Genomic DNA, 27,809 nt, shown 5'->3' on the forward strand with positions numbered 1-27,809 from the left:
ATTGTGTAACCAAAAGGAGGCAACAACCAGCCATCACAAATATGCCACTGAATAATTCTTCAAAAATGACCCATCTAGCAATGAAACAAAGTTATGAGTGAATAACTGAATCATTTATTGAAAATGAGAATAAAAATAAATACAGGTAGTACAAATTATAATGTTCGATTTCTATATTCAGCATTATCAGCAACAGTAGTAACAGTGAATTTTTCACAGTAGTGAATGTTTTACACTATATTATTATTCAGCTGATTATCTCTTCATTTTAATTGTAATAAAATGACAGGTTCTAAGTTCTGTTTGTCAAAACCAAAAGTGTCTTACAGTGCTGTTTTTGGACTAAATGGAAAGAAAATAACATTTGTCGTCTCCCCTTTTTGGCTGATGCGAAAAATGGTCCAATCTGTGAGAAAAAACCCCTAATGTGATCCGAACTGTGAGATTTGTGATCCGTTACAGCACTAATATATTCAGATATAAATTAAAGTTAGTTTTGACATAAGATAAATGTGCTTTTATATGATAAACACATACATGCATAAAAACTATTTGAACAATTCTATTTTTGCATATATATTTAAATGTAAATTTGTTTCATATACATATACAATTGAGATCAAAATTATTACGTTTTCTTTCTCAGATATTTCCCAAATGATGTTTAGTGAAGTTTATTTATTAACTAATTTAAAGAGGATCACCTGCTTATGATTGCTTGCGGTCATGCATTATTCAATTTATGATTCACCAATCCGACGATTCCTAAGCCACTATAAATACCCTAAAGCTGCGGTCACACTGGGCTTTTCCTCCCATAGACTTCCATTCATACACACGCGAATGCGTCAGACCGGAAACGCAAGGTCATGCGTCAAGTTCAAGCTTAGTGAACTGTAACCTGCGAAATCGCATCACTTGACTGCGAGAGACCAATCGAGGATTAAAACATGACATCTCTGGACAGAAATTTAAAACATGGTGCAATCGCTCGCTTTTTTTAATGTCTAATCATCTTGTTTAATCCCGCCCCTTTTTCGCATCGCCGTACGACAGAATTTTGCACACACAAACTCTAGTGTAACCTCAGCTTTAGTTCCATATAACAGTCATCTTCATTTTGAAGAATCCCCCCTTCCACCCCTACTCCTCCTCCTTTCCTAAATGGGTGGTACGGTGGCCCAGTGGTTAGCACTGTTGCCTCACAGCAAGATGTCACTGGTTCTAGTCCTTATCAAGCCAGCCGATGTTTCTGTGCACAGTTTACACGCTGTCCCCGTGCTCACGTGGGCTTCCCCCCCCTCTTTTTCCTCCCACCATCCAAAAACATGCAACTTAAGTTAATTGACTAATCCAAATCAGCACCATGGACATGCTGCTAGTAAGACGTTATCTCTTAAGAGCAATCACTATCTGTTCATTAGCTACTACTACAGCAGAGGAGTTCTCGAGATCTACCTGAGCTCAAACTCCCCTCTCGCCTTGCAAACGAATGGGAGCCCCGGGCTCCAGGATCTTTTGAGCTCAGGGCTCTCTTCTGTGACAGCATGCCAAACAAGCTTTATAATCAATCATCAGCTAAGTGTGAACTCTTGAAACAGCGCAAGGAATTTTTCACAGTATTTCCTACAATATTTTTTCTTCTGAAGAAGAAAATTTGTTTTATTTCGGCTAGAATAAAAGCAGTTTTTAATTATTTTAGAAACCATTTTAAGGTCAATATTATTAGCCCCTTTAAGCTATATTTGTTTTTATAAAAACATTTTAAGGTCAAAATTAATAGCCCCTTTATATTTTTTTCGATAGTCTACAGAACAAACCATCAATATACAATAACTTGCCTAATTACCCTAACCTAGTTAACCTAATTAACCTAGTTAAGCCTTTAAATGTCACTTTAAGCTGTATAGAAGTGTCTTGAAAAATATCTAGTCAAATATTATTTACTGACATCATGGCAAAGATAAAATAAATCAGTTATTAGAAATGAGTTATTAAAACTATTATGTTTAGAAATGTGTTGAAGAAATATTATCTCCGTTAAACAGAAACTGGGGAAAAAAATATACAGGGGGGCTAATAATTCTGACTTCAACTGTATGTTAAAAATGCATCACACATCGATCACGGAGATCAGTGTGTGTGAATGTGAGTCTGACCTGAGTTAGCGAGAGCGATGGCCTTCAGAGTGACGAACTCTTCTCTCTCCAGACTCATGCATCTGTATCTGCGCACCAGCTGTAATATGGCCGTGTGCAGCTCCAGCAGACCGGCACATTTGGCCTGTTCCGCATCCATGATATAATCGTCCGCAAACAGCAGCCTGTCGTCGCAGGGCAGAGAGCGAAACGCCACCCGCAGAACCAGGATCTCCATCCAGGCGCTCTGAAGGAGACTCATCTGATCCGACAGAGAGAGCCTGGAGAAACCTGACACGGAGACGGAGGAAAGACATCAGTAAAATAAAGACATTCCCATCTAATTTATTCATTAAATAAACCAAAATATCCCAACAAACATTTATTCAGACACCATATATACAGTCAAGCCCAAAATTACTCATACCCTTGACAAATTCTGACTTAAAGTTTGGGTTCAAATGTAAATAAAAGCAACATAATGATCTGGTTCATCGCTGCTGGTTGCAGTTCCGATTGGGCCAGTTTCTGAGTTTGCATGTTCTCCATGTGTTGGCGTGGGTCCAGTTTCCACACACAGTCCAAAGACATGCGCTATAGATGAATTGGGTGAGCTAAATTGGCCATCGTGTATGTGTGTGTGTGTGTGTGTGTGTGTGTGTGTAAATTTGAGAGTGTATGGGTGTTTCCCAGTAGTGGGTTGCTGCTGGAAGGGTATCCGCTGCGTAAAACATAAGCTGGAATAGTTGGCGGTTCATTCCACTGTGTTGACCTCTGATAAATATGAGACTAAGCTGAAGGAAAATGAATGAATGATATATATGTATGTGTATATGTAAACACGTGTTTTTCTATGATGTATGCGTGTGTATTGCACTTGTGTGTGATGCACGTGTATTAATGTCTGTGTTTGCATGTGATGTGTGTGTTTATACTGTATGTATGTGTGTGTGTGCGTCAGTGGCAGCTGAGTATCTCTCCTTCTCCTCTACAGTTAATTAAAGCAGCAGTGATCAGAGGCGCAGGAGTGGTGTGATGTTTATCAGCTGACTCATGTTCATTAGCTGATTGAATCTCTGCGCTGATCGAGCAAGAGCTGAACAGTTACGCATCGACATTTGTGTAACATGTTAACAGATTCAAAGGGGCATCGTGACACTTAAACAACGGCAGTGAAAAACACCCAGCTGTTTAAATCAATGATGTCATCGTACAGCCAGCTTCAGACGCCAGAGGAAAGACAAAGCTGTTGTCACGCACACACACACACACACTAATTCATTGTTGACATGAACACAAAACACCACTCATCTATATGCTCAATTCACACACACATGCACATACATAAAGCCTTGGGTTGAATGTGAAAAATCGATTTCTTCTGTTATTTAATATATATATATATATATTACACGCTACCTGGCAGAAGTCTTGTCTCCTATCCAAGTTTTAGGAACAACAAATAATAAGTTGACTTCTATTTGATCATTTGGTATCAGTAGTGGCTTATATGAAAGGCAAAGGCCTCTAGATAACACTTATTTGACCCAAATGAAATATGATCATGTCTTGATTTTTAATTATTTAATTAGGACAGAAAGGTCTGACTTTGCTTGGACAAAAGTCTTGTTTCTTAACAGAAATAATGTCCAGTATAGAATATAAAGTCATGCTGCAGTGGAAACAGAATGAATATTGTGTCTGACTCCATCATGAGCTTGGAGGACTGCATCCATACATCTCTGCAATGACTCAAATCACTGATTAATAAAGTCATCTGGAATGGCAAAGAAAGCGTTCCTGCAGGACTCCCAGAGTTCATCAAGATTCTTTGGATTCATCTTCAATGCCTCCTCCATCTTACGCCAAATATGCTCAATATTGTTCATATCTGGTGACTGGGCTGGCCAATCCTGGAGTACATTGACCTTCTTTGCTTTCAGGAACTTTGATGTGGAGGCCACTCTGCAGATCTCTCTCACGCCCCCATACTGAATGTAACTCCAAACCATGATTTTCCCTCACCAAACTTGACTGATTTCTATGAGAATCTTGAGTCCATGCGGGTTCCACTTGGTCTTCTGCAGTATTTGTGATGATTGGGACGCAGTTCAACAGATGATTCATCTGAAAAATCAACCTTTTGACACTTTTACAAATGATCAACTAAAAGTCAAGTTATTATTTAGTGCTCTTACTGTACAACTGGGATCAACGACAAGACTTTTATCAAGTATATACAGTTGAAGTCAGAATTATTAGCCCCCCTGTTTATTTTTTTCCCCAATTTCTGTTTAACGGAGAGAAGATTTCTTTCAACACATTTCTAAACATAATAGTTTTAATAACTCATCTCTAATAACTGATTTATTTTATCTTTGCCATGATGACAGTAAATAATATTTGACTAGATATTTTTCAAGACACTTCTATACAGCTTAAAGTGACATTTAAAGGCTTAACTAGGTTAATTAGGTTAACTAGGCAGGTTAGGGTAATTAGGCAAGTTATTGTATAACAATGGTAGGTTCTGTAGACTATCGAAAAAAATATAGCTTAAAGGGGCTAATAATATTGACCTTGAAATGATATTTAAAAAATTAAAAACTGCTTTTATTCTAGCCGAAATAAAACAAAATAAAACTTTCTTTAGAAGAAAAAATATTATCAGACATACTGTGAAAATTTCCTTGCTCTGTTAAACATCATTTGAGAAATATTTAAAAAAGGGAGAAAAAAAAATCAAAGAGAGGCTAATAATTCTGACATCAACGGTATTTCTGTCAGAATTTTATCAAAATATCTGCAAATTTAATTATAATATGTAATTAGATGGGAAATAGATGACATTTTATGATATGTATACATTTTCCACCTCACCTGATTTATATCACCGCATTACCTGTTAAACAATGATAACCCAAATACTGACTAAATATATATATTTTATTAAATATCAAAATTTTAAAATTAATTTAAATAAATTAGAAATCATTTTAATTTGAAAAACCAACTTAATTTCTTAAGATTATTAGCACATAAATTGCCGACCTGTTTTAAAAGGGATAAAATAATAATAATTATTATTATTATTGTTGTTGCTATTATTTTTCTTTTGTTATGAGTACTGCAATGCAAGAAAATAATTGTAAACCTGTAAATGTAAACCATTGTTAATTAATTTGATTAAATTAATTAGAGAAATAATACAAGTTATTATTCACCTACATAATTATACTTGATAATTATCAAAATCAGCAGAATAAATCTCCTTCTGCAATAAATAAATGATCTTACATCGTGCATAGTTTAATTTCCAGGGCAAATTTATTTAGTTTTAAGCATGTTTAGATATTTGTACTTAACAAGAATAATACTATAATGTTTGATATTTTACTGCCAAAATGTCTGTAATGTTATATATTTTTACTGAACCAAAATACTTTAGTCACCAAAAAATCTGCAATATTTATTTCTAAAACATTTTTTGCACTCAGGGTTAATTAATATTATATAAAAACACTGTAAATCTGTATTGTGTGCCCTCAAGTGTGTGACATACACTCACATTCTATCTGCTTAAATGTGAACTAATAGTATTTATTTACCAAACACTGTAATCCGATGCACAAAACTATGACAAATAATATTCATGTTATGTAGAACCACACACACACACACACACCTGGATTTGTGGTTTGTTTTGTAAGCATTACTACAGAGGTCAGTATCAACACAAAACAGGTGCTGACCAGTTTAGTGTGTGTGTGTGTGTGTGTGTGTGTGTGCAATGAGCCATTGTTGTATAAGATTTATAAAAGAATCTGATGAAACCTTTGATGATGAGGACTACCTCATTTTGATAAAAAAATAAATAATAAATATATATATATACTTAATGAATGTAATACCTCTGTGTGTATATAATATATATATATACATATATATATATATATATATATATATATATATATATATATATATATATATATATATATATATATATATATATATATATATATATATTATACACACACAGGCACACATATACACTCACCGGCCACTTTATTAGGTACACCTGTCCAACTGCTCGTTAACACAAGTTTCTAATCAGCCAATCACATGGCAGCAACTCAAAGCATTTAGGCATGTAGAGATGATCAAGACGATCTGCGGCAGTTTAAACCGAACATCAGAATGGGTAAGAAAGGGGATTTAAGTGACTTTGAACGTGGCATGGTTGTTGGTGCCAGACGGGCTGGTCTGAGTATTTCAGAAACTGCTGATCTACTGGGATTTTCACGCACAACCATCTCTAGGGTTTACAGAAAATGGTCTGAAAAAGAGAAAATATCCAGTGAGCGGCAGTTCTGTGGGCACAAATGCCTTGTTGATCCCAGAGGAGAATGGCCAGACTGGTTTAGGCTGATAGAAAGGCAACAGTAACTCAAATAACCACTTGTTACAACTGAGGTCTGCAGAGGAGCATCTCTGAACACACAACAGAAACATAAACGCTGGTGTTCAGAGCTGCAAAAAAACTTGAAGTCTTGAATAAAGGATGATATTTATATTGTCAAATACCTCTGAAAGCATCTTGTGTTTTTGACAGAATGTGTGTGTGTGTGTGTATCTGACAGCAACACACAGCTGTTTTCCCAATCTCATCTGAACTAACAGTACTTCACCCCTCTGTGTCCAAAACAGACAGCAGATAAAGCACGTGTATGTGTGTGTGTTTGTATAAATGTTAATGTGTCTATACGTGTGTGCATATACAAGGGTGTGCTCATATGTGTGTGTACATAAACACCTACTGTGTACATATGTGTGTGCGCATACGTGTGCGTGTATAATTGTTACTGTGTCTATGAGTGTGTGCATATATGCGGGTCTGTTCATGTGAGCTTGTGGATGCATGTGTCTGTCTGTCTGTCTGTCTGTCTGTCTGTCTGTCTGTCTGTCTGTCTGTCTATCTATCTATCTATCTATCTATCTATATCTATATCTATCTCTATCTATCTATCTATCTATCTATCTATCTATCTATCTATCTATCTATCTATCTATCTATCTATCTATCTATCTATATCTAGACACAGGGTGTATGTGTGTGTTTGTGTGTGTGTGTATGTATATTTCTCAGTACCTGGTATGTGTTTGGCCCAGCTGATGTTCAACACCAGCTCTCGGTCAGCGAGGTCACACAGGGTCGTCAGGGCTTTGATGTCACTGTCAGGAAGGGCGGGGTCAGGCATGGCACACACCTTCTCTGGCTCCGCCCCCAGCAGAAGCGTCACCACCTTATTTTCAGCTTGAGCGCTGCAGGACACTAAAAAAGCCCAAACAGATGCAGCTTTCTTATACTGTGTTATTAAAAGTTTGCACTCCTATTGGAATTAAAATTTAAACACTACTTTGCAGAGTAAGTTAAATACTACCATATCATGCTGATAAAATACAACAGACACACGTTATATTCTCAAGAATATATAGTGTAAATAGTTTGCAGATTTCCAAGTACTGGGATGCAGCTGGAAAGGAATCCGCTGTGTAAAACATATGTTGGATAGGTTGGCGGTTCATTCCGCTGGGGCGACCCCTAATGAATAAACCGTCTAAGCCAAGGAAAATGAATGAATAGTTTGCAGATGTTTCTGTATGAAGTGGAACTTTTTACCTGGTTTTCTGTGAGGAAGTGGCACACTGAGGTAAACACTGGAATCAGAGTCAATTCTCCTCTTATACTTCTGCCGTCCTCCTCGAACCCGGTCCAAACGCACACCTGGAGAAACACAAACAGAAGAAAATTAATGCCGATTCGGGGATGAGACAATACCATCATTTGATCTAAAAACAGTTTGAAGTGTCAGAAATATATATGTCATTTTTATTTATTCATTTATTTAAGTAACGTTTAAAAAATAACACACTACAATGTACATCATTTAATAAAACAAAACAAAAAACAAATACATTTTAGACATATTTTGACAAGGCTGAGAAGTGATTATTATTAAAAGTATGTCAATGTGAGCATAGTGATGCATTATATTTTATTTGTTTGTTTATTTATTGCCAAGTCATCAATTTATGGCTATAACAATGTATAAATAATCACCCATTCATTCATTTTCCTTTAGCTTAGTCTCTGATTAACAGAGGTCACCACAGTGGAATGAACCGCCAACTTATCCAGCATATGTTTAACACAGCGGATGCCCTTCCAGCGATCAGCTTCATGCTTTGTATGGAATATACACATTTCTACTCCCAAGAGATCTTTTTTTATTCTTATTCATTCATTCATTCATTGTTCTGTCATTTATTTTCAGTGTAAAATTATTACTTATGTTAAAATGCCAAAAACTTTTTTTCACTTATTTAGTCCACAGAGAAATGGACTAGTGTTTGTTTTTATTATTACTTTGTGCTGTATTAATTGGTTATTGAGCAGCAATAAATAACACTTTAAAATATAAAGAGTTCTCATGTGATTTTTACAAAATTAGTGTTTTGAAATTAATGAATGCATAATAATCATGAAAACTGTGATACCATGATTATTCCTCAGACTATAATCGTACAACCAAAATCTATAATCGTTGCATCCCTAGCTGCAACGCAGTACTGAGAAACCCCCATACAGTCTTACATGCACACTCATACACTAAGGGCAATTTAGCTCATCCAAATTACCTATGGCACATGTCTTTGAACTGGGGAGGAAACCGGTGTTCTGTCGATTAGTCCTACCTTGTCAGATTGTCCTACCTCCCATTCAAAATATAGGTAGCACATTTTGATGACGCAATATGCTAGCCATCAGATTTTGCTACCAGTATAAATTTTTTGGAGTAGTGTGATATGAAGCTGTAATATTGCCCTAGCCTACCTAATCCCTAACCCTAACCTCAGAATCATTCAAATACAGAGTTAGTAGCATATTAGGATAAAATGTCAGGACACCGGAGCACCCGGTGGAAACCCACGCCAACACAGGGAGAACATGCAAACTTCACACAGAAAAGCCAACTGGCCCAGCTGGGACTCAAACCAGCAACCTTCTTGCTGTGAGGCAACAGTGCTAACCACTGAGCCACCATGTCGCCCCTATTATAATATATTAAAATTAATAATACAATTGATATATTAATCTTTAAAACAACCAAAAAGTACAATAATATTAACACACTGTATAAATGAATGTGTAAAGATTACTCCCTGACACAGGATTATATCATATCGTACAATGCTACACACAATACCCCATAATGACAATGTGAAAAAAGAGTTTTTAAAATTGTTGCAAATTTATAAAAAAAAAAAAGTTTAAAAATCACATGTACATCAGTATTCACAGCCTTTGCCTTGAAGCTCTAAATGGAGCTCAGGTACATTCTGTTTCCACTGATCATTCTTGAGATGTTTCAGCAGCTTAATTGGAGTTCACCTGTGGTAAATTCAGTTGATTGGACCGGATTTGAAAAGGCATACACCTGTCTATATAAGGTCCCAGGGTTGACAGTGCATGTCAAAGCACAAACCAAGCATGAAGACAAAGGAATTGTCTGTAGACCTCCGAGACAGGATTGTCTCGAGGCACAAGGCTGGGGAAGGTTACAGAAACATTTCTACTGCTCTGAAAGTTCCAATGAGCACAGTGGCCTGCATGATCTATCAGTGGAAGATGTTTGGAACCACCAGGACTAGAGCTGACCGGCCATCTAAGCTAAGTGATCAGGGGAAATGGGGCCTTAGTCAGGGAGGTGATCAATAACCCGATGGTCACTCTGTCTGAGGTCACTCCTCGCCTGGAATTTGCCAAAAGGGATCTGAAGGACCCTCAGACCATAAGAAACTAAATCCTCTGGTCTGATGAGACAAAAATTTTACTCTTTGGAGTGAATGCCAGGCGTTATGTTAGGAGAAAACCAGGCACCGCTCATCACCAGGCTAATACCATCCCTACAGTGAAGCATGGTGGTGGCAGCATCATGCTGTGGGGATGTTTTTCAGCAGCAGGAACTGGAAGACTAGTCAGGATAGAGGAAAAGATGAATGCAGCAATGTACAGAGACATCCTGAATGAAAACCTGCTTCAGAGTGCTCTTGACCTCAGACTGGGGCGACGGTTCATCTTCCAGCAGGACAATAACCCAAAGCACAATGCCAAAATATCAATGGAGTGGCTTCACAACAACTCGATGAATGTCCTTGAATGGCCCAGACAGAGCCCAGACCTAAATCCTATTGAACATCTCTGGAGAGATCTGAAAAGGGCTGTATACCGTCGCTTCCCATCCAACCTGATAGAGCTTGAGAGGTACTGCAAAGAGGAATGGGCAAAAATTCCCAAAGACAGGTGTGCCAAGCTTGTGGCATCATATTCATAAAGACTTGAGGCTGTAATTGCTGCCAAAGGTGCATCAACAAAGTCTGTGAATACTGATGTACATGTGATTTTTTAGGTTTTTATTTTATATATATATATATATATATATATATATATATATATATATATATATATATATATATATATTTTGGGGGGGTATTGTGTGTAGAATTTTGAGGAAATATATAAAGTGTGTGTAGAATATTGCATAAATATATAAAGTATATAAATACACTAAAATACACAAAAAAATATGAAGTATTTTGGCCACTACTTTAATTTATTTTGCTTTATATAAAAACAAAAGAAGTGGGTTTTTTTGTATATCACACAAGTAATTGTTTTTCCTAATAATGCAGATTTGGGATGAGGGAAAAAAAGCGTGTTTGCAAAGTAGAACAAGCATAATGAAACGGACTAAAATAAACAGCCAATTGAAACGAGAAACAACTTTTTCTGTTTGCCTTTATACTTTTTTTGGCAGCATTTTAAAAAAGCAGGTGCACTGAAACAAAATGAGGGCAGCAATAATACGGCTCCACACCTGCACTAATCTAACACTCTTTGCCAATTTGCTGACTATTTCACTTTCAAAAGAATATAATTATTAGTTTTACGGCTGCGTATATGAAAGCACTAGAGTACAGCTGCGTTTCCCAAAAGCCCATGATGTGAGTGTTTAATCTTCCACAGAAAAATAAACCAAAAGATATCAAATAATATACAGCGCTGAATGCATTGTGCCATTGTCAAAACCTCACAAAACCTGTCAAGAACTTGCTCACATCATCAAAAAAAGAAAGAAATTAAACAATCTGTTTGCATAAAGCAGCAAATGGTACAACAGCTCCGTTCTGGTGCAGACAATAAAAATGCTGACCTCAAATATTAAATAGCAACAAACAATATAATCGTCATAATTAGTGAAGCTTTAAAAAAAACACTCCACTCATAATAGGCTTGTATTAAAACTCCTCAAGAAACAAACAGATCTAACCAGTTTTGAGTCTCTTCAGGCAATCTCTGAGTCTGACAGGAGCACTTTTAGCTTAGCTTAGCATAGATCATTGAATCGGATTAGACCATTAGCATATTCCTTTAACAGAGGTTTTATAATTTTGCTATTCGACGCTTCTGTAGTTGTAAGACTGATGGAAAATGAATAGTTGCTGTTTTCTAAGCTGAAATGGCTAATAACTACTTTCTTTCTGGCATAATAAGCAGGCAACATTGCTGCCTTACGATGCTTGCAGCAGATGCAATGATAATACGAAGTGCTGTTACTGGACTAGGGAGTTTCAGGTACTGTAAAATATAATTACTCCTGCTGCAGCCAAGGTATACGATATAACTATAGGAAAGTCATGCTATTAAAAGGAAAATTATAGAAACTCTTTGGTCATTTTTAATGAGATGCTAATGGTCTAATCCAATTCAATGATTTATGCTAAGCTAAGCTAAAAGCACCAGATCCGGAGATCGGCTGAATGGATTCAAAAATAGTAAAACTCAAATGTTTAACTCTAGGAGAGTTGTAAAAAAAAAAAAGTGGAGTGCTTCTTTAGGAAATTTAAAGGGCATTTACAACCACAATTGACGTTTAAAATGTTTATTTTTCCTAAAAATAAATCAAAATCTAAACTGTAATTCTTTAAAATGCATTTATCTTATCTTTATCTTAATTAAAAAATATTTTTATTACAGTAATGACAATATAATGAGAATAATCCTGATGGATTTCGGTGAAAATAAAAACATTTAAAGGGACAATTCAGGAATTAATTTGATTTTGCCTGTATGCTTTTTTATTCTCAAACTGCACTCATCTACTTTCAGCTAAAAATCTTCTTTTAAAGGCAAAGTATGTCATTTTCTACTACTGCCACTAGAGGGAGTGTATTAGTAATAAACAAAGGTTTATTTTGATGAGGCTATGACTAAGTATGGAATTATGGGAGTTGTGGTCTTCATTACATCCTACAGGACAGAAATCATGTTGATGACGAGCTAAAGTATTCAACACTTATCATGGTATGAAGCAGACTAAAGGTTATTGCACACTGAATCCGAAACTTTTGTCCATCATAAACAAAAAAAATCAAACAGGGTTAAATTTTTTCCGCTTTTTGCATCCAAAAAAGCACTTTGAGAGGTTCAGAGCCACCATACAAGCGAAAAGCTAAATACAGAATGCAGTCACTTGATTCACAGATAACTTCATGACAAACACAGTGCATAAAATAAAGACAGAATGTGGCGGACAGCTATATGCTGGATTCAGTGACTGGTGTAGCACTCCCTGCTGCTGCTTGGTGTGTGTGTCCATACATTTGACATACTGCCCATAAACATTACAATAGAAAGCATGGTCTGCTTTCGGTCCCTTGGTTCGATACGTGAACGTGGCAGCCATCTATTATAACGTCTATTGGTACTGGCAGTCTCTGTCCAAGATTAGTTTACATACGTGAATGTGTTAAGTATCACAAGCACTGTATCAAAATATCACTGATTTCCTGAAATAAACTTTGCATTTCGAGATAATCGTAGGAGCACAGCTCTTTGATAAGGAGAACTCTCTCCTTCCTCTCTGTGTAGGCTAGTATTAAATGAACACCCTATGTAGCCTATTCCTCTTTCTTTTTCTACTTTGGAGAAGAGAGGAGAACGCTTGAATGCTTGAACTGACTCTGAAATGTTTCGCGTATTTTCATGATTGATTAATTAATACGCATTGGATTCAGTGTGCAAGGATTGTTTACGGGACAAATTTTTCACATATGAATACGAAAATAACGCACATGAAATTTTTCAGACTTCAGTGTGCAAGACCTTAAAGCAATCGACACTGAAGCAATTGCTGATGAAAGACGAGCAGGACGCAACACTAAAACAGCAGAGCTTTTATTATGCCACAGTCCACCACTTCTGGTTCTTCAGCTCGTGATTGCGTGGAGAAGTAGCAGTGCTGTTTTATCAGACTAAACACATTTAAGGCTTCTGTTATAATGCTGCTCTGTGCAGTCGATTAAAAACACACAACATATTAAAGCTTCACTGCTGTTTCCCTGTTTAATATAAAACCAGAAATGGAGGGAGTGTGGCACCATTAGCTCTAGGGTTAGGCGATGTTGACCAATTTGGCATTGTACAATGTCTAATGTGAAACATCGCGATTGCATCGACGTCATGTGTACAGCCGGAGAGAGAGAAAGGGGGGTATTTGGAGGGGGAACGAGGAGGGATGCGGTGGTGAGAGGTGAGAAGGGTGCGAGACTTATTTGAGGACCGGGAGGAAGACGCGTGATTTCTGCGAGATTCTCTCTCGTTTGCAGGAGTCTCTATGCATTTGCGGGAGACTCCCGGAACTTCCAGGAGACTTGGGATGTCTGATGTTTAACAACTATAGTGAAACTCGATCCAGCGGTACATCCTTGATAAACTGTCCAACGTGCACTGCTCACTGAAGCTCAGACCAGCGCATGACAGTGTGTGTGGCTGTGTGTGTGTGTGTGTGCTCACGTGATGTGCGTTTTCAGCGGATGGAGGGCTGTTCAAAAATGCTAGGTAAAACAAGGTGTGGATGTGGATCATTTTCGTTCTAAAATGCCATTTTAACATTAAGTTATATTAGTATAAACAGTGCCTGAGTGTTTATTTTCCGCGAGAGAGTTTGCGACGGGGGCGGGGTGGAGGATCGGCGATCCCGGCTCAGCGTCGTGTTGCCTATTAGGCATCGGCAATGGACGATGACATCGTCTATCGGCCCAACCCTAATTAGCACGGACACAAAAAACACTCTCCATCTCACTAGTCAAAAATGCTTATTTCAGCAAACTGTACAACATCATTCTACTGATGGAAAAATCTTACATATTATGTGCCTTTACTGTTCTACTGAATACACACATATGCATATATTTATATGTTTTAACATTTGAAGTGTGATGTTGAACTCTCACCTTCTCTCAGCATCCCCACAGACAGACACTTGGTGAAGCGACAGGCCTGACAGGACTTCCTTCTCCGTTTAGTGATCTCACAGTCTCTGCTGACTGAACAACTGTACTCTATGTTCCCTGATAGACACACACACACACACACACACACATCAGGATCAGAATCATCAAAAAAACATCACTAACACACGTTTCCCTTTCTGCAGCACACTAGACAGAGGGGTGTGTGTGTTTAACCTCTGACCCCACCAATCCCCATCATTACATCATTAGAGAGTGTATTACGACACATGTCAACAAAAAATGTGTAGAAACCACAGTGGTATTGCTTACATTATAAAGCATTTATTTGATAAAGAACATACAGTAAGTAAAAATTGCAATATTGTGAAATATTATTACAATGTAAAATATTCAGTTTTGCTTTTTTGGATTTGTTGTTGTAAAGATTAATTAATTTTTAGCATCATGTAACACGATCCTCCAGAAATCTTTCTAATGTGCCGATTTTATGATCAACTGATATTTCATTGATTCATTCAGTTTCTTTTCGGCTTAATCCCTTTATTAATCTAGGGTCGCCACAGTGGAATGAACCACCAACTTATCCAGCATATGTTTTATGCAGCGGATGCCTTTCCAGCCACAACCCAACACTGGGAAACACCTACACACTCCAGCATTCAAATACATACTCTACGGTCATTTTAGTTTCTTCAATTCACTTATAGCGCATGTGTTTGGACTGGGGGGAAACCGGAGCACCTGGAGGAAACCCACGCGAACACGAGGAGAACATGCAAACTCCACACAGAAATGCCAACTGACCCAGCCAAGGCTCGAACCAGCGACCTTATATATATATAATAATAAACATAAATAATAAAAATATGAATATATATATCTATATATATATATATATATATATATATATATATATATAAATTAAAATGTAAAATCTAAAACGAAAATTAACTACTAAAACAAAAACAATTATAAAATCTTCAATATTTAAATCTAAAATAAAGAAGTAAATAAATAAATGAAGGACCCTTTTCACATTTCCGGGTTTCTCAGTAGCAGAAATCGTCATAGTTAGGTATGTTTAGAGCACAGTGAATGGGGGAGAGTACAATAAATAATATTTTACAACCCTATTTGCTGAAATAATGAAAGAAAAACTCCACAATGGTCTTATCAAGACTTTCAGAAAAAGGAAAAAAAATTGTGTGACACTGATAACGGCAGCCAGATAAGAGAATAACATCAAATTTACTGTCCTGCCCCCATAGATGCTGCATTACAAGTGCCTCCCACAGGCAGTAATTTGTTTTTTATAATTTGATGCAAAGATGATAAAATACACACATAAATACATATAAATGTGCATTTAAAAAATATATATATATAAATATAAAAAATTTTTTAAGGAATTAACATGCTGATGACCATTAAAGTTCAAGAACTTGAAGCAGCAACCATTTTAGTTTCATGACGCAGTTCCAAGAGAAACAAAATATTAAATAAGAAAACAGTGGGCGTGGCTTGTTTTCTTACTGCGAGCTGATTGGATGTAGTACAGTAGGCGTTTCATACCGAAAGAATGGGGAAAGCATTTTGGGAGAGTTATTACAACCTAACAGACACCTCCTCCTCACCATATCTGTTTGTTGTCATAACCGACTGTTGGAGGGGTGTGTTTAAGTATGTAAGCCACGTCCAATACCTCAGACAGACCTAACAAAGACTATAGAATACACAAGACTTGTCACTCATACAGTTTAGTTTTCAATGGGGAAAAGTGTAATGGTCAATATGGTGATTGAAGCACAGTCTTCTAGTACAGGAGCCAATCATCGATTGCTGTAGACTGATGATTCACAAGGAGGAGTGAATCAATAGCCTTGCATTTATTACCACAGACTATATTTATAGTGTTTGAAAGTAATTCGCGTTTTCCTCCTGTATAAAAACATCATAAGAACAATGCTTAGTGGCTTAATGTAATACAACAGTGTTTTTAAATGTCTAAACACTTTATTGCTATAGTGTACAACCACGCACATGTGATCAGAACACAAACGAGTCACGGGTAATAAAGTATTAAGCGTTTCCCCCAAACAAAAAAGCCCGTCTAAGCAAAACAGATGGGTTAATAACTGTCCCGCTCATGCTCCGCCTCTTTGCCCTTGTTTGGTATCCCGCAGTTGATGCGATGATACACTAACAAAACGGCAACAGTTGACCACGCCTACTTGTAGCTTCTTTTGCGCTCTTCAGAAACCTATGGTGATGTAACAGATACAACGTCCATATCTTTTAGAGTCTATGGGGCACACATTTTTATATGCACAGCTGAATTGTTCACCACAAAACTAGCAATGTGGGCAAACAAAATCAATATGGTTACCTTTGTTTTCTTTTGTAGTTTAAACAAAACGAATACAATACAAAATTTAAATCATTATAAAAAAAACTTTCAAATGTAAATACAAAAAAATCGTATGCATAAAAGGTAACTCCTGACCTTGGATGGTGCGTTTGAAAAATGCTTTGCAGGCCTCGCATGAAGCCACTCCATAGTGGAATCCAGAAGCGACATCTCCACACACAAGGCACAAGCGTTTAGGGCCCGAGCTCAGCCCGTATTCTCCCTTTGACTGCGCTTCCTCCAGCAGCCTGCAGGGGGTGCCGCGCGGGTATGATCCCGGAGAGTCCAGGCCTGCCGGGTTTCCTTTAGGTCCTGAACTGTAGCTGCTCCCGGCGTCTGATGAGGCTCCGGGACTGTGCTGGGTCAGACTGTCTGACAGGGAGGAGGGACTTGATGGTTCGGTCTTAATGTAGGGGGGACAGTGTCCGCTGACTGACATCATGTCCATGAAGCTTTAGAAATAAACAAAAGAGATATTTTTAAAATATATACAGCTCAAGCCAGAATTATTAGCCCTGTTATATTAAATTTGAATTATTTTATATATTTTTTACCAAGTTCTGTTTAATGGAGAGACTTTTTTCAACATTCATGCATTTTCTTTTCGGTTTAGTCCCTTTATTAATCAGGGGTCGCCACAGCGGAATGAATCGCCAACTTATCTTTTATCTTTTAAACAATAATTTTTTCAGGGTTTTCACCTTTATTGGATAGGAAAGTAGAGAGTATTGACAGGAAAGCATGGGGAGCAGAAAGAGGGGAAGGATCGGCACAGGACCACGAAGCGGGAATTGAACTCGGGTCGCCGTGAGCACCGGAGTGCATGTGTCGACGCACTAACCACTACACCACTGGCGACAACATCCACCATATGTTTTACACAGCGGATACCCTTCCAGCACTGGGAAACACCCATACACTCTTGCATTCACACACATACACTACGGCTAATTTAGTTTGTTCAATTCACCTATAGCGCATGTGTTTGGACTGTGGGGGAAACCGAAGCACCCGGAGGAAACCCATGCGAACACAGGGAGAACATGCCAACTCCACACAGAAACGCCACCTGACCCAGCCAGGACTCGAACCAGCGACCTTCTTGCTGTGAGGCGACAGTGTAACCACTTAGCCACTGCGTCACCCCTCTTCAGAAGTCATTTTACAATTTTAAATGACTGTTTTCTATTTTCAATGTATATTAAAATGTAATTTATTGCTGAAAACTTTGCATTATAATAATAAATTACATTTTAAAATACATTCTGATAGAAAACCGTAAATAATATATATATATATATATATATATAAATAGTTTTTTACCATCACGTGTGTTACCCTGATGATGTTTTGTCCTTGTGTAGGTCACGCTGTGCATGTTCTACAAACAGTTTATGTTTACCATGAAGGTATTTTTACCAACCATGGTTAACTGAAACACAGTTCTAACCAACTTTCAGCCATTTTTACAGCAAATTCACCAGGTTTTACAATACATAAAAAGCTGAAACGAGCTGAAATCTGACAGATCGGCAACTTTAGTGCCCTAGTTTTCCTTTTTATCAGCACAACTACAGATTTCCCACCATGTCAGGTGTGGTGTTTACAGCACACACAGCACCTGAACACACCTGTCCTGTTCTATCCCTCACACACACACACACACACACACCCTGCAGCAGCAGCCAGTAACGTGATCTTAAAGCCCATCAGGGTTTTTGTCTGGGATCCAGAGGAATTACCTGTGACTCCATCACACATCCACAAATCCTATTGCCGTAAGACGGTCAGTAAACGCTGCCAGAACGTGTGCTTATTAAAGCGCTCTGCCTCAATCCTTACGTAAATATACAGCAGGATTACATTTGAGATTTTTTTTCTTCCCCGAGTTTCTCAACACTTTTAAAGCAAGAGTTAGCAATACAACTAACTCCATAATTTTCAGTCATCATTTCCCCAACCTCTGTTGATCAGGTTGATCAATTGTTAATGCCACACTGATGGTTCTTTTCTCTCCCGCAATTCACAACACAACACCCCCAAAACATTATTAATTCTGAGTGCGCCTCACACAGGTGAGTGGGCTTGACAAACCACCTGTAAAAAAAAAAAGACACTTCTCCACCCCTTGAACCGAGACTTTCACACATTTTTTCATCTTTTAACTGACACTTGCACAAGTTTTTGCACCAGAAACATCCTTTTAATTACTCTCTATATATACAAAACAAAATAAAAATTGTGCATTTATGAAGTGAGCTTCGCACAGGTGAGTGGGCTTGACAAACCACCTGTAGTTTTTGCACATTTGCACCGGACACATCCTTACAATCTCTATATCAGGGCTATTCAATTAGTTAGTCATGGGGGCCAGTTCATGAAAAGCATCCCAAATGAGGGGCTGGAGAGATATGACTTACAATATAAGTGATGACACAACAGCAATATAAGAGCCCATATGCTGTATTTTTGCTCCTTAAGACATTAAAACGTTAATATGCTGTATTTTAAAACTACATAACATCAGTGCATTGCACAATGTGGCTTATTTACAAATATTCGAATTTCAAAGCACAAGAAAATATGTGTATTGCTCAAGTAAGCTTCTTCTACATTTAAACACGTTCATATGTTATGATTTAAACTGCATAACAATTAGGGATGCAACGATTACAGATTTTGGTTGTACGATTGTAGTCTGAAGAATAATCATGGGTTATTATGCATTTGTTAATTTTTAAAACACTACTAAAATCACAAGAAAACTGTTTATATTTTAAAGTGTTGTTTATTGCTGCTCAGTAACAAAATAATACAGCACAAAATAATAATAAAACAACAAACAATAGTCCATTTCTCTCTTTGGACTTAAAAATAAATGAAAAAGTTTTTGATTTAAACATGAGTGATCATTTTACAATGAAAACAAATGACAGAACAATGAATAAATAAATAAGAATGAAATAAACAAAAAATAGTATTTGTCTAACATTAATTTAAGCTATATAATAGCTAAGAATTTAAATCAACTGTTGTTATCATCTGTGTTTATTCATAATCATTTTAATCATTTGTAATAATTCGTCTAACGTATCTTTTGTTTATATTGTACTGAAAGCCACGCACAACTCTTACTGCTACAGCGTGAGATCATTTGAACTGTGTACTTCTGGAGGGGGCGAGTGCGTGGGTCCACTTGCGAGCCTTGCTCCCAATATGCGCACGTCTCAATGTCAATATCCGCACAATGAAATTGTGTGCGGAAAAGACGCAATATGTGAACAGCCTGCTGCTATAGTTAATCTAGTGTGCGTGTGTATTAGCCTCGGTTTAAGCTTAGAACTTTAAACTAGCACATAGTTAGCATAACTTTGTTTAGTTGCAGCAGTTTAGTTCTGTTCAACAGAGATGCGGCGTTGAGAAGCCTTTACGATTAACTAACCGTAATGTATTTAAGTTCGGTAAATAGTGAAATCGGCTAATCATTGCATCCGTATTAACGATATCAGTGCATTGTACAAACCTTTTCTATAAACATATCCAAGTGTTTTCGGCTGCTCGCGCCACTCGCTTACTGTCACTTGACTCACTCTCTGCGCAGCCTTCAACTGTAGCTCGTGCTGTATTGAATAGACGTACGTCACTTCACTATAGCAACCGTTTTTTGACTAAACTGAATTTATTTTTGATGTCTTGGTCACACTATTTAGAGAGCCGGAACAAATTATCTTGGGAGCCGAATTCAGTCCGCGGGCCACCAATTGATTAGCCCTGATCTATATATATATATATAAAAACTAAACAAAAATTGTGCATTTATGAAGTGAGGTTCGCACAGGTGAGTGGGCTTGACAAACCACCTGTAGAAAACACACTCTTTCATATTTTTCACGACACTTGCACCAGTTTTTGCACCAGACACATTCTTATGCTGCCTTCATACCAGACGCGAAAGAAGCGTCAAGCGTGAGTGATTTACATGTTAAGTCAATGCAAAGACGCGAATAGACAATAGAACTTCAGCAGACATTCGCACCGTGTTAACCAATCAGGAGCTTTCTCTTGTAGGGGCCTGTTGTTGGTCTCCTAGGGGAAAATCCTCCTGCTGACACCGACAACAGTTCATCAAACTGGGCTCGGCTCAGTTGAAAGCACCGCTGAAAGCCTCCATCATCCAGGTTAATTTTCTGGAGTAGTTTATGTACTCACAGAGCTGAGTGCACCTCTGAAAAGATCTAGTGGACTCAGACACGGCTCCAAACGAATCGACACTGTTTTTCAGCCTTCATAAAGCACATAACCACAGCTATTCTCTCATTAAAATCCATGTTAGCAATCTAGCAATGAAACTAGAGTCACCGGGCAGACAGAAGCCCTGCCCATCATGCGAATCCGCGTCAATTGTGAAGTGAATTTGATGCACAAATGAATGGAATAAACTCAAAATGTTCTATTTACTCGCGAATATTGCCATTTATCTGCGTGTACCGTGTCTGGTGTGAACACAGCATTACAATCACTTCATCTATTACATATAAAAACAAAACAAAAATTATGCATTAATAAATTGAGCTTTGCACAGGTGAGTGGGTTTGACAAACCACCTGTAGAAGAGACACATTTTCATCTTTTTAACCAACACTTGCACCAGACACATTCTTACAATCACTCTACATCAGAGATGTCCATACTAGGGCCAAGGTTGGCCCATGTTAATGTTAGGGGTTAACCAGGTAAACAGGGTTGGGGCGAATGCCTTTAACAGAGATTGTAATTTCGAGCAAATTGTAGAGATTGTAATTTTGAGCTAGTGTAACTCCATTCTGTTATGAATAGATTTTGTAATACCTGTAATAAGTTCATTATAAAATGTGAAAATATATACTGTATTAATTAATATAAAGCAATGTTTTCTAGTTATTTTAAAATATTAAATCAATTAGGAAATCACCAATGGCAACTTTAATAATGTTTGGCATATTTACCTTCGGCCCACCGAAGTGTTTGGCCTTTCATAAGAAAAGGTGTGGGCACCCCTGCTCTATATATACATATACATAAAAAAAAACTAAACAAAAATTGTGCATTTATGAATTGAGCGTTGCACAGGTGAGTGGGCCTGACAAACCACCTGTATGAACACTCTTCCCTCTAAAAAACAAACAACCCCCCCAACTCTAGCACTTAACTCTCTGAGCAATAACAGTTCCTTTAGATAATTAGCATTTCTTGTTTGTGAATTGCTTGTGAATGCCTCCTAGGGCTGACCCGATAAACTATATTATATCAAATCGGGATAAAATTTATGTCAATAATGATAAGCACTGCACTTTTTTACTCAATATTTATAATAATATATATCTACGAGCCAATCACACAGCAGAAATGTGCAACAATGGGAATCTAAAAGTGTGTTGATATTAGAGATGTACTGAATTTTTGGCCACTGAACATTTATCGGCCTAAAATATGTTATGCCATTTAATGGAGCCTCTCATTTTTGTGGCTTCAGTCATTTTTGGGGTACTCTTTTAAATCTGAAAGCATTCACAACTTATATCGAAATCTATATCATTATCGTTTAATATAGAAAACAATTATTGAGATTGCATTTTTGCCATATCGCCCAGTCCTAATGCCTCTTTAATTGTAAGTCGCTTTGGACATATGCATCTGCTAAATGGCTAAATGTACATAAGTTCTTCTCAGTAAAGCATGACACTATGCTCTAAAAACAAAAAAGCTGTGTTGTATTAAGAATGTAGGGACAAATTTGGATAAACCTTCATTTTTGACAATAAATTTAAAATTACAGCCTTTAACCCAGCAGTTGGGTTGGTCCATATTTGATCTAGCGTTTGGGTTAATACAAGTGTTTAGAGTGTAACAATGGAAATGTTTATTGAGGTAAACTTGGTTTTATATTCACACATTCCTTCAGTGACAACTTGTGACTTGCTCCCTATATTGTTTAGCATAGTACTTTGAATATTCGGTCTGAAATCACATGCAAATATAAATTAAAAACAATATTAGCACTACTTATTTGACTCATTTGAGTCACTGCTTACAGTATATGATTCCACTATTTAGAATTTGCAAATTTTCTGAAATTATATTATTAAGAAGAAAGTCTGAAGGAAAAGAAAAAGGTTTTATGTACAATTCCCAGGAAAGGCAGAAACTGGTACAAAAACTGGTCGCTTTGCATAAGAGCATAAATCTGTCAAATGCATAGATGAAAATGTAAAGCACTATGGCTTAACCAAACACTTTCGTATCACTGGTGCTTTTAAAAACCAGAAACAAAGTTAAAGTTAAAGAGCTGATACCCAATGAATGCATTCTTTTAATTTATGCATTATTTTAATTTTTAAAAAAAATTTCATTGGAAATTCCAATCTTCTCTGTGATCTTGGTTTGATTGTGATCAACCCTTTTCTTGATTTTTTTTCTTAAGCACATATACATATTATACTATCATAAAATATAAATATACAGTAGAAAATATAGACTATTATAGAGCTTCCTTCAAAATATTAAGCATTTCATAACTTAAATGGGTCACACTTTACAGTAAGGTTCCATTAATGTTGGTTACAATCTTTACTAACAAACAAGGATTTACGAACAGACAATGGACAATACATTTATTGCAGAATTTACTCATGTTTGTTAACAAAAATGTAGTCGTTCATTGTTAGTTAACTAATCTTCAAGCACTTCAATGGATTTTAATAATACTGTACATTGTTTTGTTTTGTTCATTCTTAGTTCACGTTAGTAAATATATTCAATTTCAATGGAATCTTATTGAAAAGTGTTACCCTAAAATGATCTATAATGGGTTGTATTTGTATTTATATGAGGTATATCCGTATTTTGCTGGAATTTTGCTTAATTAGTTCACTTATTTTTACAGTAACACTAATAACTGAAGTAATATTTTAGGATAAACAGGTCAACACTGTAAATACATGTGTATAAAGTTACAGCACACCACATTTAGCAAAACTAAAGCATAATTATCTCCAAATAAAGTTATAAATGAGCAAAGTTACTTACGCGTTCTGTTCAGAAGGGAAAGAAAAGGATTCCGGGTGATAAAACTGCACTAGATCCATTAGAATAAAACCATAACCTCAAAAACTCCTGTGAAATCAAGAAAAACTGTAAATCTCTCGCTCGTTTTCTTCTGTAGTGATGTTTTTATGGTAATTATGGTCGTCTGTCTCTGTTCTCCGCGTTTCTGCTGCTGCAGTGGAACCGCTAAATGCCCTAGCAGGGCTGCTTATGAATATGAAATAGATGTTTAGCGTTGTTCCCGCCCTAACATCAGACGTCGGCAAACAATCGACCAATGGGAACGCGCGATGATGAATATTCATGAACCTCGCGCAGGTGAGTGTGAGATGAAGATGGCGCTTCAGTTTGAGAGTGACATGAGACCAGAGAAAACACAAATAACGACAGGGGCTAAGACGCGAGCTACTCGACAAAACTGCAAAAAACAAAAAAACAAAACAGGTATACCTTCAGTTTCATTGTTTAATAAGCTACTAAAATCCAGTTTGACGGTTTCATGGTAAGGATGGTATCAATAATACAATGCTATATAGGCCTACAAAACATGTAACTTTTTGAAGTTTTTACTATATAATTTTCAATGTGGTCATGTCATTAGCCCATAAACATTTCCTGCTTGTTATTAAACTATTTTATAACTGTAACAAGAGGCAATACAATCATAGGTTAACGTTGAAGCAGCTCTCATAACATTATTTATCAATATGTGGCTCTTTTTTTATGTAAAATAAAAATCTTGTCAAACATATTTATAATAGGACACATTTGACGACATATTTAGGGATCACAATGTAGCATCAAAATCAGTGTTTGGGAAAGTTACTTTAGAAAGTAATGCATTACAATATAAAGTTACTCTACTAAAAAAGTAACTAATTGCGTTACTTAGTTACTTTTTATGGTAAGTAATGCATTATGTTACTTTTGAGTTACTTTTTCTGACCTGGGGTGCGTTCTCAATATTTGTAAAGGAAATACAGGCTCTATATGTGCCGTTTACATATATTTAAGTTAATATAGAAAACGAGTGCATGTTTTTACCAAAACTAATATTGGATTTTTTTTTTTAATTGCGTGTGCAATTAAAACAATATAATTTGCACAATTAAATGATGCAGTTCTTCTCTAAACAAGTAGTTACTCCACCCTGTTTAGAGCATCATTATGGGCATTTTACATTATAACTAACGTGGTTCAAATGACGGCTCTGCGACAGAGAAAATACTGGTTTTGGGAAACACTCGTCACTACATCGTTCTTTTCCCAAACGATGCTAAAAACATGCACTCATTTTCAATATTAATTGAAATGCATGTAAACGGCACATATAGAGCCTGTGTTTCCTTTACAAATATAATTGAGAGCATTACATATTCTATTATAAAACATAAAATTACTTACAAATATGAACACGTATTCTAATCTCATATATAAAATCATATAAAGAAATAAATAATGAGACTATTTATTGAGAAATGAAATTTAATATTTATTATTTAGTAGGAAATGAAAAAATCATATTTTAATAATAATATTACTAATGTTAATGATGCCGATTATTATTATTAATTAGGATATTGTCTATTTATTTATTTTTTGTTGAACAGTCTACTTTTATATTTTGACCCATGCAAACCACAGCAGAAATGTTCTAACCAACAGGCCCATGTCATATACAGTACAGATACTTAAATAACTCACTATAAATTTAAACGATTAACCTATGTATGTCTTTTGTTTTCACAAGCTTTGGAGACGTAACGTAAATTCTGCTTTTAAACAGGCCACCTATAGCTTTTGTCATGAGCCACGGCTGAGTTCAAAATGGCTTCAATGTTTTCAAAGTGCACTGCGAAAGGAGAGCAATTGTAACCATGAAAATCACTAAAACTGAACTGTAAAAATACTTAGAAAGCAAATTACACCTAAGAGAGATGACTTTAATGCTTTTTTTCTAATCATTCCAAGTTTAAATGTTAGAATGTTCTAAAGGAATAGGGCATAGGGGGGATAACTGGGAATAGAACACAGTCAGGAACTATGTGTCTAACTACAGCTCCAGAGCTGTAGTTGCAAGCATGGAAGTTTGCGATGCAGTTTGCGAATGTTCGTTGAAACTATGGATTTGGGAAACGCCAAATCAACGAACTATGTTTGTACCGACGCAACTTGTGACCTTAGTTGGCTAACGATGGTTTTCGGAAGTGCACCCCAGTTTAGCTGTTAGCCTTATCAGTTTGTGCCTGAATCAGACAGAAAATGAAGAGGACACAGCTGAACTTCACGCCTGCTCTCTAAAATAAAATCTGATAAGTGTCTTTCATTTATATATTCGGGTTATAAGCATGTGTACGGTATATGAAACGTTCACATATCTTTTGCGAGTTCATTTTTTGAGATGTAGAATGCAGGGAAAGCGGCTGCATAGAGAGACACTGCAGCACTGCTGAAGATTGTGTGTGTTTACAGCGGTTTGACTGATAAATAAGAATTTGTAGCTAAATTGTTAGCAGTGCCAAACAGCATTTCCTGTTGTTTACATCCTTGTTTATGTCCTCGCTACAATATACTGTTAACACTAAAAACTGTGCATGTAGTTGATCAATTTTAACAAATATAAACACTTACAGGTTGTGGCTCACAATACACAGCTTCTGCTATTATGGTTGGAGCTGCTCCTTTGAGGAGATTTAGCTGAATCCAGCACTGAACTGGGAGAGATTCTGGAAACTGTCCTTTGTCAAATGCTAGCGCTTTATCTTTATTATAATAACATAATTCAAATTAAACTGTAAGCACTTCTCTCTTTGTGTCGTGTCCATTGGAAGCACAAATACAGAAACAGAAGAAGCTCTGTGGAAATAGCAGCGTTTGGACGGCATTTTAGCTTTCTTTACTGTAACATTACAGCGCCTCTGGTCATGCCCCTTCGCTGCATAGAGTGTGTGCATGTAACCTGAAGGGTTTGTGATCTCATTAACCCAGATTATTTTTTTGTAGTCCCCAGACTTCGTACACTGCAGGCTTTGCTAAGCTAACTCAGTAAAAGCTAATGTCTCCCTTTTCATTGAACTTTTCATTGAACTAATTCGTGCTACATTAAGAGATGTTGTTTATGTTCACACAGCTATATTACACGTCAACTCAAGTTTAAAATATGCAGTGTTGGGCAGCGACGCTACTAGCTTAACTACTAGCTTAACTAGCTTAGTAGCGTCACTACTTTATAAATCCAATAGCTTTTCAGTAGCAAAGCTATTTTTTTTGTCAAGTAGCGTCCACACAAGCTACATTAACCGATCGCAGATTAATAAGTGACAGCACCAACATTCACGGAGCTGTGAGGCCGGTGTCTAGCCAATGAAGGTGAGAATGAGGATTTCTTCTTCTTCCTGTTTTTTTTTTTTTTTTTTCTGGGTTTTCACCTTTATTCGAGAGGACAGTAGAGAGTATTGACAGGAAAGTGGGGAGCAGAGAGAGGGGAAGGATCGGCAAAGGACCGCGAGGCGGAATCGTACTCGGGTCGCCGCGAACACAGGAGTGCATGTGTCGACGCACCAACCACTACACCACTGGCACCGACTTCTTCCTGTTTTACGGTGGTTTGGTGCATTACTGCCACCTCTCGCTCTGGTCGGTGACATGAGAAACTTGCAATATATATATATATATATATATATTGCAATTTTCTCGTGTCAGCCCAATGATTGATTTGCGACGAAACAAATTATAGTATACACACACACAAACAAACACATATATACATATATACATATATATATATATATATATATATACAT

General features: G+C 36.8%; 1 protein-coding gene across 1 annotated transcript in view; it reads right to left on the reverse strand.

Annotated features, from left to right (window-relative positions):
* The window catches only part of esrrgb (estrogen-related receptor gamma b), a 28,428-nt gene extending 4,267 nt beyond the window's left edge, over positions 1-24,161 (reverse strand). Inside the window, exons 1-6 of the mRNA XM_056445550.1 lie at positions 23,989-24,161; positions 17,020-17,375; positions 14,496-14,612; positions 7,819-7,923; positions 7,288-7,470; positions 2,160-2,429 (exon numbers count right to left, since the gene is read on the reverse strand). Coding sequence (XP_056301525.1) covers positions 2,160-2,429; positions 7,288-7,470; positions 7,819-7,923; positions 14,496-14,612; positions 17,020-17,375; positions 23,989-24,047 — 1,090 coding nt within the window. The 5' untranslated portion in view covers positions 24,048-24,161. The remainder of the gene's footprint in view (positions 1-2,159; positions 2,430-7,287; positions 7,471-7,818; positions 7,924-14,495; positions 14,613-17,019; positions 17,376-23,988) is intronic.
* Positions 24,162-27,809: the final 3,648 nt, after the last annotated feature.

The sequence above is a fragment of the Danio aesculapii genome, chromosome 20, assembly GCF_903798145.1.
Source record: "Danio aesculapii chromosome 20, fDanAes4.1, whole genome shotgun sequence".
In the NCBI taxonomy this organism is placed as follows: domain Eukaryota; kingdom Metazoa; phylum Chordata; class Actinopteri; order Cypriniformes; family Danionidae; genus Danio; species Danio aesculapii.